General features: G+C 44.4%; 1 protein-coding gene across 1 annotated transcript in view; it reads right to left on the bottom strand.

The window, feature by feature from the left end:
* LOC119375594 (neprilysin-1-like) overlaps window positions 1-13,792 on the bottom strand; it is a 32,907-nt gene extending 19,115 nt beyond the window's left edge. The window contains exons 1-7 of the mRNA XM_037645811.2: window positions 13,776-13,792; window positions 12,424-12,545; window positions 9,982-10,020; window positions 9,112-9,171; window positions 6,010-6,171; window positions 4,886-4,972; window positions 2,691-2,890 (exon numbers count right to left, since the gene is read on the bottom strand). Coding sequence (XP_037501739.1) covers window positions 2,691-2,890; window positions 4,886-4,972; window positions 6,010-6,171; window positions 9,112-9,171; window positions 9,982-10,020; window positions 12,424-12,545; window positions 13,776-13,792 — 687 coding nt within the window. The remainder of the gene's footprint in view (window positions 1-2,690; window positions 2,891-4,885; window positions 4,973-6,009; window positions 6,172-9,111; window positions 9,172-9,981; window positions 10,021-12,423; window positions 12,546-13,775) is intronic.
* Window positions 13,793-14,032: the final 240 nt, after the last annotated feature.

Below are 14,032 nucleotides of genomic sequence, written 5' to 3'. Positions count from 1 at the left end.
TAGACCACCTGGGCTTTTTTAACGTACTCCTAAATGTAATTGCACGGGCTTCAAGCATTTTCGCCTCCATCGAAAATGCCGCCGCCGCGGCCTGGATTCGCACCGCCGCCGGTGCGAAAATGCCGCCGCCGCGTCGAGCACCGTAACCACTAGACCACCATGGCGGGTCGTGAAATACGAGAGGGTTTACCGATTTCTGTCGTCCGCATTTATTTTGAATTTCATAGTTCAAAAACTCACAGGGTCCCTTGTGAATTCGCCTAAGACGACTCGAAGGCGAAATTCGCGATCTTTTTCTTCTCAATCGATGTATTAGTCCTCCCCCGCCTCCTTCCGAAAGCTTTCTCCAATTTCTGCACCTAACATGGTTTTGCACTGCCTCCAGAATCATATGCATGGTAAGCTTCTTGCACTTCACCTGGTTTGGCACTGCCCCCGGGCTCGACCCACCTTTGACCAAGCGACTATGTCATGTTATTACGTCATCACGTGACGTCACATGTTTTGGCGATCTGTGACGTCTTCACGTGATGGTGTCTTGCATCACTCGTGTTGCTGACGGTAATTTTCGCGTTTGATTAGGCATGTAAGGCTTTCGCCTTTATAACTTCCGAGTTCGTCTTGCATTCATCTCAGGTCGATACATGTACGCGTTGAAATTCAAACTCGGCGGGCACAATTTGGGAGCAAGGTCACGTATTCAAGAACAGAACTTAACTTTCGCGAAAAGTTGACTTATGGAAATACGAGAGAAGTATGAGTTTGAGAAGTACCGCTTTTCTGGGTAATTAAGGCTCCTGGGAACGAGGCTATTTGTAGAAGTTTTGATATTTGTTTCATTAAATTATTCACAAATAAATGTATAATTTTCGCGATACACTAGACGTATACAACAGTACAGAACAAAACGATCGAACGGCGCTAGAAAACGTGGCGGCTTCCAAATGTCATTGCAGACAACGTTCAGAAGTGCGGCAGGCACAATGCTTAATTTCGGTAACATTGTGTGCCTAATTATTTCAAGAGATGATTTTGATCAAAGCATTTCAGGAGGATTTTGGCCGCCGCGCATGATTTTTATCTGATACTGTAATGTCTCATGCATAACAGTAATCGATCTACCGTTGGCTGATAGGATTCGGCAAACTCTATTTTGTGAATGCTTAAGGATAAGAAGACTCTGCGGGGGGGGGGGGGGGGGGTATGGTGTAGGGGAATGTGGGTAATAACGTGACAGGCACGCGTGCCGCAGAAAATACGGTTGTCATCGTCGTGGGCGTTGTCCGTAAGTGAAAAATATTACGTCCCGATGGATGTAAATAAGAATCCGGAACACGTAAAAAAATACTTAAATTCACCAAGGTGAAAACCAAGGCGAATTGAACGGCAGCGCATCTAAACACCACTGTCTAGTCATGAATCGATATTAGTTTAGCTGGCGTTGGCTTTAAGCGCACTCGCCATGGACTCGCCGGCTCGCCTTTGCGTGAGTCCTCAGCCATCAGGGGCCTACGAAAACAACGTTTCGATCAAGTTTCGCGCTAGTTCTAACATAATGACGTCCCTTAAATACCGGATGTTGCGTAATATCCGCTTTATTTTTTGTTTCCGCCGGAGGTGTTCGCTTCTCACACAGATGGCGCTAAGCCCCATGAGCAGCTGATGAGCCGCCATTTTCTGAACGTACGGGCCTCTTGGAAGCTTCGCTACCAGTTACATTTACGTTGCACTTGCGATGGATGCACTGCCGTCTGCCTATGTACACAAGGACTGACAACTCGATCGTATTTCTCTTTTACTACATGCTCAAACGCTGCCGATCGGTAGTCGAGGCTTTTGAGAACACGCGAACCAAACGTTATAGAACAGCATGCGGCCTCGAATTTACAATTATTTCTCAAAGTCAGATAGAAATCGTTCCCTCTTCTCTTCACGTCAGTGACCTCCGCTAACCAAGCTAGATATTTTAGTCGTTTTCATTTAGCGCAGTGAGGTATGATCTAGTGACTCGGTGGTGTGTGTGCATATAAAAAAACAAGAAAAATTAATGGAGTCATAATAACACACTGTGCAAATATATGTTCTTGTATTTCCTGATTTCCAATGACGCTGAAACATTTTTGTTCAACGAAGAGAAGTCTCACTTTCGTGTTATGACCGATACAAATGAACGTGTGATCAACCATCAGTTTTTCTTCTGTGGATCCGCAAGTAGCCACGGACTATGGAATGTGGATGCAGTTGAGTTTTAGGCCATTTTATTTTGGGGTTTAAATAAACATTCTTAGTTGATCCAAATATTATTTCATTTCCTCCCTCCTATTCACCGCGGTGGTAATGTGGTTGTGGCGCTTGAGTGTTGACCCAAAGGTCGCGGGATCGAATAGCGGCCGCGGCAGCCGTATTTCGATGAAGGCGGAATGATAGAGGCCCGTATGCTTAGACTTAGGTGCACATCAAAGAGCCACAGGTAGTAAAAATTTCCGGATCATTCCACCACGGCGTCTCTAGCAATGATATCGTGCTTTTGGGGCGTGAAACGGTATGATTGTTATTATTTACCCCCTCCCTCCCTCCCTCCCTCGCCTCCCTCCCTCCCTCCCTCCCTCCCTCCATTCCCATTCATTCATTCATTCATTCATTCATTCATTCATTCATTCATTCATTCATTCATTCATGTTTACGCTTACGTGGATCATACGGCGCGAGACGTCCTTGGGATGCACGGACACGGTGGTTGAAAAGAACGTTTGGAGCCGCAGTCGTCGGGTAAGCTCACCCACGAGCAGCGCCGGCTCGGGAGGCTTCGGGTTCGAGTGCGGCCATCCGGAAAGACCGTGCCGATCCAGCACGCGGGCAAATGGAGCCACGCCTAGACGGTTCAGTCGGCCTGTTTCAAAAGGAGCCCATCATCAAACGCATACGTTTCTATTCTTCCTAGTCTTAAAGGCCCGTATTCCCAAACCACCTTTACCTCGCGTTTTCCTGATCGGTTTTGTCACTTTAGTGCGTTTATTAAACAAAACGTGCCGGTATTCACAAAACAGTCTTGTAGTCATCTTTTAACCTTTTACCATTTCTGTGCCCTTCCGAAACACGTGGGGTGCCCTTGCGAAGCACTCAAGGGAAAACATATCGGAATAAGGTTGGCTTGTAAATACGGGCCTTACTCTTTATACCTAAATTCGTATGCATAATACTTTGAATACGCGTCGACCTCTGGATTCTGAGCTGATTAAGGCCGCGTTAAATAAGACCAGATTAATTAAGACCATACTAATTAATACCATTTAATTAAGACCCCGCTAATTAAGGCTCTACTAATAAATCTACAGGACGAATATCTAAAACGAGACGAAGGCAAATTGTGCAACTTGGTTAGGGTGGGGTGGGTAAAACTGACTTTAGCTATCACCTATATCCTGCATCAAAATCAAGCGCATTTTTATTTTAAAAAAGATTGTGCCATTTCCGCACGTAAAAAAACACGCACACACATGGGACAACTGTCGCGCCCTTCACAACTTCGCTTCCAAAACGAAGGCACGGACTTCTTGCGCAGTTCGCTCGCGTATGCCGCAAGCGCCGTAAAACGTCCCGACTTTGGCCCGCGAAACGCTGCGCATTGGCCACTGCCACATCGCACGACTCATTCAGAAACTCCCATTATTCCGGCTCGCAGTTAAAAAACTGCTGCGAACGGGCGCCCGAAGATTTTTGGGCCCGGAGCACTCATGACGATGAAGCACAGCATTATCGTTGTCAGATCAGCCGTGTTGCGCGACCACAGGGGCAAAAAAAAGAAAAAAAAATAAAGAAAGAAAGAAAAAAACTAGCTATCGTACCTCCCTCTGGTAGCCGTTAGGAGTGACGCTGCTGACTGGAATAGTGGCTCTTCTATCAACATGCCTGCGCGCCCATAAAGGCTGAAAAAAAAAAACAACCTCCCGAACAAGCGCGTAATAAAACTGTCACCATCTATCTTTCTTTAACGTTTCGTGTAAATAAGATATTTCCAGGTCCTGCTACTGTATTCAACTGCAGCAATCACCGTAACATCACGGCGAGCGAGTGTGAAGCCAGTAAGACTTTAGTCTGGGCGAGTTGGTTCATAGCAATGGGAAGGCACAGCGCAACTGAGACAATGGAGAATGTGTGTTGCATATTCTTGTCCGTTGTCTCAGTTGCGCTGTGCCTTCCCATTGCTGTGAAGCCAGGTCACGTAGGACAGCTTGTGTTTCTGCATGACAATTTGTGGTCTTTCGGTAGCAGTCACTCACCGCATTATGTGCTCGAGGACATGAGCAGATTTCATTACTTTGTTCTTTCTTTCAATGTTCAATAAAATCTTTTGTATGCGATATGCGATTCGATATTCGATATTTTGGCCACATTTCGGCACTATCGATTCCAATTCGATTAGAAATAAAATTTCACTATTCCCACACCCCTAATTTCCACAAATATAATGAACCTAGACTTGAGAGAAAGCACACTAAGATGTGGCATATACTTTGTTAATATTCCTTTCTTTTTACTTCAGCAAAAATTTTCGTCATTAGCTAGAATCTCTAAGCGAAATTCACACAAGTGAGATTCAAACATCCATAATTTTTTAGGGTGTTTTACTCGGCGTCATCCAGCAGTACTTGTTTGCTGGGCTATTTGGCTCATTTACAGACAGTAAATATTGTGACCAGTAGCGGGGGGGGGGGGAGAGGAGGTTCAGAGGTGGGGGGGGGGGGCAAGGAACTGTTACATAAAGCTTCTGGTGACCCTGCTACATAACGCCAAGTAATGTATGCGAAACATATATTGCAGCCTAAGCTCACTTCTATATATATAAATTGCTATAAGTGTTAAATCTGTAAGCAAATGCACTCACGCCTATCAATGCAGCCTGCCAACAGAGCCGCAGCCTTCTGGTTGGGCGTCTGTAGCTCTTCTGGGAGCAGAGTCGCGTTCAGTATGCCTGCAGGAAAGAAACTTATGAGACGGTTGCATAGACTAAATATTTCGGTGGAAGAAATACGCTCGACATTTTTCTCATTGTAACTAATTAAACTGTACTTGAAGTGTCAAGCTCTATTTTTAGTTCTAAAGGCTGAAAACAGCATTTGTGCCTATATACGATAATTTAAGTATGTTGCCTCTTTTCGCTCATCCCTTGCCATCATTTTTCATCAACTACTTGAGCAATCAATTTTCTGTCAAGCGGGTTATAAATTGCTCAACCATTCGGTCGAATAAGTAGGCGACATTATCGTAATTGCATAGAAACAAATTGGGGTTAGCTTCGTTTATAATTGAAAACGCCGCATACCAGGGCAGTAGCCAGAAATTTTTTTCGGGGGGGGGGGGGGGGGGAGGGTTCAACCATACTTTATGTATGTTCGTGTGTGCGTTTGTGTGTCTGCGTGTATATATACGCATACACACACGCAGACACCCCCCCCCCCCCCCCCCCGTGGCTACGCCGCTGCTGCATACGGCAGTCGTGACTAGATAAGAATACGGTAGTTTCAGGTAAGTAGCCTCTCAAATCAGCCACTGCCTTTGCCTTCTCTCTGTGGACTACTTCACCAATCGTAACATGATGTCAAGGTGGTGACAAGTTTGCTCAGCACGAGCGAACGTTTCCGTATTTTCTCCTGTTTAACCAGCACGATCAACAGCGATTCACAAAAAATTTTCTACAAATGATCCCCGCGCGTTACCGCGAAGCTATCTTCCTTGCATAACTCTGCATCACTGCCAAGAAGCCACCTTAGCAAACCGGAATTTGCGCTTTTCGTTTTGACTTTAGCTACAAATAAAAAAACGTTTTGTGCTGGTTATACGCGAGGAAATACGGTATCTATTAAATTCGTCTTCGCCCATACATCGCCATTCTAGCCATCTCTTAAACGGTTGACTGGAGAACGATGTCGGGAAAATTACACTATGTAATATAGGTATGGGGATGACTCATGAAAAGCTAGACATTCATATTCGGTCGTATTCACTCACTCAGCACGTCCATGTCGAGCGTCCGTCTGAGCACGGTGAACAGGGAGCGCTCGTCGCTGTAGTTTGGCACGTGGTGGCGTCCTTTCCAGCGGGAGCAAGCGTACTTGTAGAAATCGTCGCACGGATTCAGCGACCAGTCCACGCTCGCGTTCAGGAATCGCGCTGTAACGTCAGACACCCCGAAATTTTGGCAGTCACGTTACAGGAATTATCGAAGCAAGCAACTGTAATGCTTCAAGGAACAGCGCAAGAAAACGACAGGGCGACTGAAGAAAACGCGCAGACCGCTGTTCTGTTGTCCTGTTGTTTTAGGGGCGAAGCTCCTTATAGCGGCACCCGTTCGTCCCTCGTAGCGTAGTATGTAACCAGTCTTACGCTTTGACCTGCAAGGTGTAGCCGGTGGGAGATTTTTCCTGTGCGTTGTTGAACAATAAAAAATTCGCAGCGTAGCTAAAAGCCGACTTCTTCTGTCTCTCATTCCATTAGCAGCCATTCTTTACCTCCAAGGTAGTGCCTGGTGAGATTTCTCCTGTGCGTGGTTAAACAATAAAAAATTTTGTTCAAAACGCCGTTGATTGATGAAATAAACCAACAAAAGACGCCAGATGTTTTGTAAAAGCAAAACGAAAGAACGCCAGATGTTTCTAAAGCAAAACGAAAAGACGCCAGCTGCTTAACGAAAGACGCCAGATGTTTTCTAAGCAATGGTTTTCTAAACAATGAAAATTCACAGCGTACATGTAAAATTAAAGTGCGCTGCAAGTCGTCATAACTCATCGAACCTTTAGTATAAACGCGCCCGATCTCACGTCGGTGATGATGTACTGGGCAGAATTCACGGAAGATTCACGGTTTACCGATGAACCTCCGCAGCTTCGCCCACTCATCATCATTCACTCTGTGGATATGCTGTGATTTTTTTTCAGCTGCTCCTTGAAGTATGTACAATCGACAAGGCCAACTATCCGCACTTTTGGAACTGTAATTCGCTTTAACAGTCCTCTATCTGCAGAAGAACTTGTTCTTGGGCCTGTTAGTGTTTACTGATCGCCATAGTGTAGCGCAAAGAGACAAATACAAAGGTTCTGTTGTATGTTTCCGTGTCGTTGTATTTGTGTCTTCGTGCTACAACATGACGAGAAGTCCTATATCTATCGACATTAGGCACACCTAGAACAGGACAGAAAGATTCTTCTTGATTAACGATGATTATGCCCAGCAAATATAGCAGGGCAGGTTGGTAGGTTGGCAGGTTAATAGTAATTTAACAGCCTTAGCAATCAAAGTTCAGCAACTAAAGTATACAGGACTTATTCATTCGACAACGTTGCCAGTCACCATCTGCCTCCTATTGCACACTGATATTTATTCAACAGCATTAAGAATCTACACAAATAAAGTACAGCATGAAACATACTGCTGTGTGAGTATAGATTACATAATGATAACTAACAGACAATAATGCCAAGGAAAGTGTAGAGGATGTTATTTGCAGTATTGAGGATATGAATGTGAAGAAAGTTAAGTGGACGAAAAGATAACTTGCCGCCGGCAGGGACCGAACCTGAGAACTTAGAACAACGCGTCCGATGCTCTACCACTGAGCTACGGCGGCGGTCATCCTCCCGTCCACTTTATGGGGTATATATGCGCATTTAAACCTAGGAGCGTTAGTCAGCGCCGATCGCAGCACACTCGCCGCCATGGCTTTTTGTTCTTTTTGTTCCAGAGCAATAATCGTCGTCTTGCATGCCTTTGCTTGCTTCAACGCCGCGCGCTAGACTCTTTCAGGTCACAAACTGCATGGGCGTTGTTAGCTTGACATGGCACTGTTGATACTAAAGTGGCGAAGGGGCGTGCGCCAAGTTTTCAAGCCAAGGATATGGTGGCTATTGTTAAAGTGTACGCATATACCGTCAGCTAATCGCCATGTACTTCCTTTTTCGATTCCTAAAGAGCGAAAGAAAGGGAATACTTCGAGGGGATAGTTTCTTTGGTACAAACAAACAATGAAACCAACAGACACTTAAAGGAGACCTTCAAATCTTTTTCAGCATGGTCAGAAAAACGCTGTCGATCGGTAGTCGAGACTGCTGAGAAAACGTGAGCCAAACGTTATAGCGCAGCAAGTGGCCGGGAATTTACAATTAACTATCAGAGTCAGCTAAAAATCGTTCCCTCTTCTCTCTACAAATGACGCCATATACTCAAATGACCGCGCCCAAAATCTACGGCCATTGGCTGACCGTTGGTTGCACAATTACTGCGTCCGCCGCGGGAGGCCGACACGTGCCCGCGTTCGTGATCTCATTGAAGGTTAGCCGCGCGTTCAAAGAAAAAAAAAGAAAAAGTTCTCAAGGTCTGCTTAGCTTCCAGTGCGTTCGTCGGGACATGAGAAGAGAGAATGCAATTACAGCGTGCAACAAATCTCTAACTCCGCTCGTACTTGACAGATTCTGAAAATTTTTGCGGCAGTGGACTCGTCAGAAAATAAGCTCCTTTAGTGAAGCCGTTACTTGGTCATTATTTGAAAAAGTGTTGCAGGGCCCCCTTAGGCAAGGAAAGCCATGGGGACATGATTTGTTGTTTTTAACTTTAATGTAATGATTATGACATAAAAATAATTGAGTTAAAGTGGACGAAAAAGTGCCATTTCCGTCGGTGGGATACGAACCCGCAACCTTCGAATTATGCGTCCGATGCTTCTTTTTCGATTATTGTTAGATAGACTACAAAAGCAAACATATCGACGTTTGTGACCCACGAGCAGATAAAACGAAGTTGCGTAATAGTAACTCCTCTGGGTAAACAGTTTGAAAAGTGTAAATAGCGCTCAAAACGTTGTCTATGTGAGCCCATATTTTGTAGGTTCTTTTTGAGTAGAGGTAGGCCGCCTATTTTTAAACTAATCGTAGCTAACCACATGCGGAGGCCTCTTAAAAACAGACTAAGTATGTATTGCTCCAATCAAGTGATTTTCACGCGTGTTTGTGAGTAAGTAGACTAACTCCGCTGTCCCTCTTGACTTACTGGATGATTTAGTAAAATCAAAATGTCTACTCGTAAAAAAGAAACGAATGTTTTTTTTATTTTTTTTCTCACCTTCGTATTCACATTGCTTGGCATCGCAGAACAACAATCGCTCGGACGCGTGGCTCAGCACTGTGATGGAGAGAAAAAACAAACGTATTCCTGGAGTGCGCATATTTTTCATGTTTTATATATATCCAGGCTATCACAGGCACACATATATAATGGAAGTTATTTTTGGCGAAAGGCATAGTCATACAACCTACAGCTTGTGCGCATTTCCTTTCCTAGCGAGTGATGCTACTTATACAGCAGTAAAGTACAGCAGTGAGCTGTCAAAAATACAAATTACCCAGAACACGTTAATTGCATCTGTTAGGACTCAAGACGTCAGAAAACTGCTTCCTGAGGTGTTACCCCTGGCATTACTCATAGGCAGTAGCTCTGTCCCCAAGAACCCGGAAAGCGTTACACACACAACTTTATCATACAAGTTGAACAATCTGCAGCCTCGTGTAATTAGGCAATTCTTTCAGACATCCGCTGTGACAATCACCTGTATTCACCTATGAGCTTTTTAAGGACACCTGCCTTTGTAACATAACTTAGACATCTTGCAGTTGGAAAGTATGGACGATAGTGTAATATCAAGGATTTAACCAGCTAGAACAACATTCACTAAGATGCAACGGGACAAATATTAAAAAAAAAAACACTTTGATACCAGTGACGTTACACTGACGCAGAAGCCTTTAAGCATCGTAGCTAAATTCAAAAACTGACAATTTGTCTTTATCCTTTATGAAGGTTTGTGTTACCGCGAAAAAAATCAAAGTGAAGTTTTCAAAGTATCTATTATAAGTGCGGGTTTAGTGTCTCTGTTTCGTGCGCATTCCTTGAGGGCAGTTCTGTTCTTTATGTATAATATTGTGCGGCACCCACATCCTCGACGTGTCTTGTTTGAGGCTGGAAATCCAATGGCTGGAAGGTAAAAAGAAAAAAAAAAGATGAACATTAGAAATCGCACGTGCGCGAGACCTCCTATTCAACGAATGGAGCGTCCACTAAATAGCAGAAAACTTCATTCTAAACAACTAAGCCGCGATTTTCTAAAATGTACACTTTTAATAAAAGTTTTTGCGCTCCTTTTGTAAATGCAGCAACGTGCCATTTTGTTTACACATACCATGCAAGGCTTTTGGGCTATTGCCAACAGGGTTGTTCACTGAAAAGCTGTGTTCAGCCAAGTATTACGTAAGCAAGTGCCCTTCGATAACGATGAAGTGCAGTTTTTTTAAGCAATCTTGAGTGTCTACGACCGAAAAGTCTGCGTATTCTACCAAAACTATCGTAGACATTTACACCAAGGCCACTAGGCAACAAATACTACCGAAAATTTGTTTTCACTGCGGACATCCAAGCTTAAAATACGAACACCCCGAGAAACTGGGACAAACTACGAAGACACATAGCTGCTTATAAGAACTTTATTGACGACGCAAAAATCACGTGTAGATAGCCTTACGCGGGTGCTTGGGCGACTTAGTACGACTTGGTACGACGTACTCGAAATAAAAACAGCGCCAAGGGCAAAAGACATCTGTACGTTGCGCTTTTCTTTTTTAATTTCGAGCATATAACCTTAGGCATGTGCGCACATAGGAAGGAACTAGCAAAAACTTATCGATGACAACAAACAAGAAATAATTTGGCGTGCGTTTACAAAGCGCAGGACGCATGTGCACCTTTAAAATTGATTAAGATAAACGATCTCCCTGTCTACTAACGCAACTGACCAGGAACGTACGGACCTGTCTCGCATAATCATCTTTATTACCTTTCTCTTTCAAACACCGTAGCATCGAGAAGACACCTGTAATATTCATTGCAACTGTGTGCTACTCGATGTAGTACAGAATAGCATACTGGCTATCTTGTTATTTTCATACAAGCCTCGGTTGTTTTTAAAATGCATTGTTATATTGTTATATACGCATGTTACGACTCCTCTAAATCTCTACCGTGATTTCCATAGGCATGCGCAGGGTTCCCCTCCAGGGAAGGGTGGGGGGGGGGGGGGGGGGGGCGAAGGTTCGTCGCACAATTACGTCAATGTATGGCGCTGACATTGCGCCCCCCCCCCCGTGTCGCAGCGCTCTCCCTCACCCTCTTATGTTAATGTGTGGGGCTGACTTTGCGCCCCCCCCCCTCCGAGGTGAATAGGGGGTGCGGCCGCCCCCATGCCTCCCCCCCCTTCCCCCCCCGTGCGCACGCCTATGGTGATTTCTTTCCCGCCAACATCTTAAACCACCATCAACCGCCGTCAATTCATACTCGCATTCAAATTGAAAACCACAGACTTTGGAAGATGCGTGCCTTGCATTGGTTTTGGTGCTTGTTCTTAGCCTTTCGTAACAACCATGTTGAGGAGGAAACAACTTAATTTTAGAAATATGTTGAGCTGCCTGCATTGGAACCGTGGCGCCATCGATCGCTCGAAAGGCACACTACGCGGGTAGGCTTTTTACAAAAGAGCGATAGATGGCGACACAATGCTTGTCGCTCGCACTAAGGACGTCGATATACGGCTTCGAATTACCGTAATCGATGCGCAGAATGAAACAGGCAAAAAACTGCCTCACCCTTCCTTTAACAATGGGATAACACCGTCAGCTTTACCTTTGCTTTCTACCCTGATTAGGCATTCACTCGCTATGAATCTTTAGGAACCCCAGGCGGTGGAAATTTCTGGGAGCCCTCCATTATGAGGCGTGCCTCATAATCATATCGTGGTTTTGGCACATAAACCGCATAAACCCACTAAATTTGTTGTTATTATTAGTATAATCGTTATTATTATTATTATTATTATTATTGGTAGTAGTAATAGTAGTAGTAGTAATAGTAGTAGTAGTTGTTGTATACTACTATGAATTCACCCTCAGTTCTTGTAAAAATAATTCCACGCCGCGAGAACTGTAGGAAAGTGAATCGTATAGCGCGCTCGTGTATGTGATCGAGCATCATCATCATCATTTAGCCTAATAATAATAATAATAATAATAATAATAATAATAATAATAATAATAATAATAATAATAAGGACCATCATTTATTTTTTATTCACTTTTCTTTCTGGTCAAGTGACCTGCGTGACGCCTGCTGCTGCTGCTACTACTACTACTACTACTACTACTACTACTACTACTACTACTACTACTACTACTACTACGATGACGACGGCACAGGGTAGACTAAGACTGCTATAATTGTCTTTGTCCTCTTATAAACCTTGCAGCGCTGCGTATTCCACTAAGGTGTTCCAACTGGCAAGTGACACACGCATGCTTTTATTTTTTGACAATCCCTGCAGTGCACACTGACCTTCCTCGATGCGTGCAATGTTCATGGTGAGCACGGTGGCGAGGAGCAGCACGGTCACGACGAGCACCACGAAGCTGTGGAGCACGAACGCACGAAGCGTCGACGACGGCGGGCGATGGCTCCTGCAAAAGTATAATGAAATATGTCATTGTGGGGCTTTTACATCCCATAACCACAGTGTAAACGCGAAAAGATATACCGACCAAAAAAGGAACAAAGTTCACTTGACGTTTCGGCCCCCCATACGAGAGCCTTGTATGGGGGCCCGAAACGTCAAGTAAACTTTGTTCCTTTTTTGGATTGTGAACAAGGCTCCCGTATGGGGGGCCGAAACGTCAAGTAAACTTTGTTCCTTTTTTTGGTCGGTGTACCTTTTCGCGTTTACACTATGTACTTCCCCGGCCAGAGGGGTTGCCGTCAAACTTTGGATTCCCCATAACCACGGCTCCGCAAATTTCGACCACCTGGGGTTCTTTAACGTGCACCTATAAATACGAGTAAACGGGTCTTTGAAAAGTCTTTGACAAGTATTTCGCAAAAGGTATACGGAAAAAGTGACATTGAGCCCGTTTGTCTGTTATGGGCTACGCATATCGCAATGAAATTAGTTTCTATATTCTAGTGAAATCAGTCAAAATGAACGCTAATACCCTCTACGAGCTTCGAAAACATATATGGTTTAAAACATACATGTGGTAAGGTCTCGTGACTTTAAAGAAGCGGCGTTGCCATAATATTGCGATGAATGCACAATCAAATGCGATTATTGCCGTATCACCAGAACACGCATCCACTTTAACTTGATAGTTGCGCTAAATATGAGTTGTTTCATTGCTTGGTAAGGGCTGCGTGAAGAATCTTGTCTGAAGTAGTTGTTGCCTTTGGTTGTTGCCGCTAGTCATAGCGCAGTAAAAATGGAACTCGAGTTTGCAGAATAACGTTGACTGGAGAAAAACCGAGACATGGAGCTCAGTAGGATTGCTGCTCGACTGAGTTGGTGTTCCATAAAAGCCGCATGAATTAAGGCGAAGCAGAAAACAAACGGAGAAGAAAGCGCCCTCTGGTCTCCTCTTCATATATGCACTGTTTTGTTTTCTGTGCGTGCTAATTCGTGCCGCTAGACGTGAAGTTTGATTGTTGCAGAGGCTACTGGGTTGGTCATTCTTCCTGCATGTGCCTTAGTAACTGCGATTGCGCACAAAGGCTAAAGTACACGATTTTACGCGGCATCCTGGCTCAACTTCCAGCACAATGTTCGCCACAGCTGGGATATATCCTTGAACTTTCCAACCATGGTATCTAATAATGAAGGAAAAAAAATACAAATAAAATCGTGGCATATTTTCCCTCACCATATGAAGGCATCCATGCGCCTTGGTCATGCCAGGGGAACGCCTTGGCGCTGATGTGGCAACGAGACACTGCACCGAAGGGCTCGTGCTGCGCAAGAAGATTAACACTTTGTTTGTAAGGCAGTCGATACACCAACTTCTCAACAAGAGGCGTAAGTGTATCCGGGGACAGCCTATACTCTATATAACGTTCCAGTGGGGTTCCAACAAAAGTCAAAAAAGAAATTCGAGGACATTTCCCTCTCATTCACATAATA

The sequence above is a fragment of the Rhipicephalus sanguineus genome, chromosome 11 (genome assembly GCF_013339695.2).
Source record: "Rhipicephalus sanguineus isolate Rsan-2018 chromosome 11, BIME_Rsan_1.4, whole genome shotgun sequence".
Classification (NCBI taxonomy): domain Eukaryota; kingdom Metazoa; phylum Arthropoda; class Arachnida; order Ixodida; family Ixodidae; genus Rhipicephalus; species Rhipicephalus sanguineus.
Note: the sequence above shows the minus strand (reverse complement) of the source record. Positions and strands in the feature narration are given on the sequence as shown.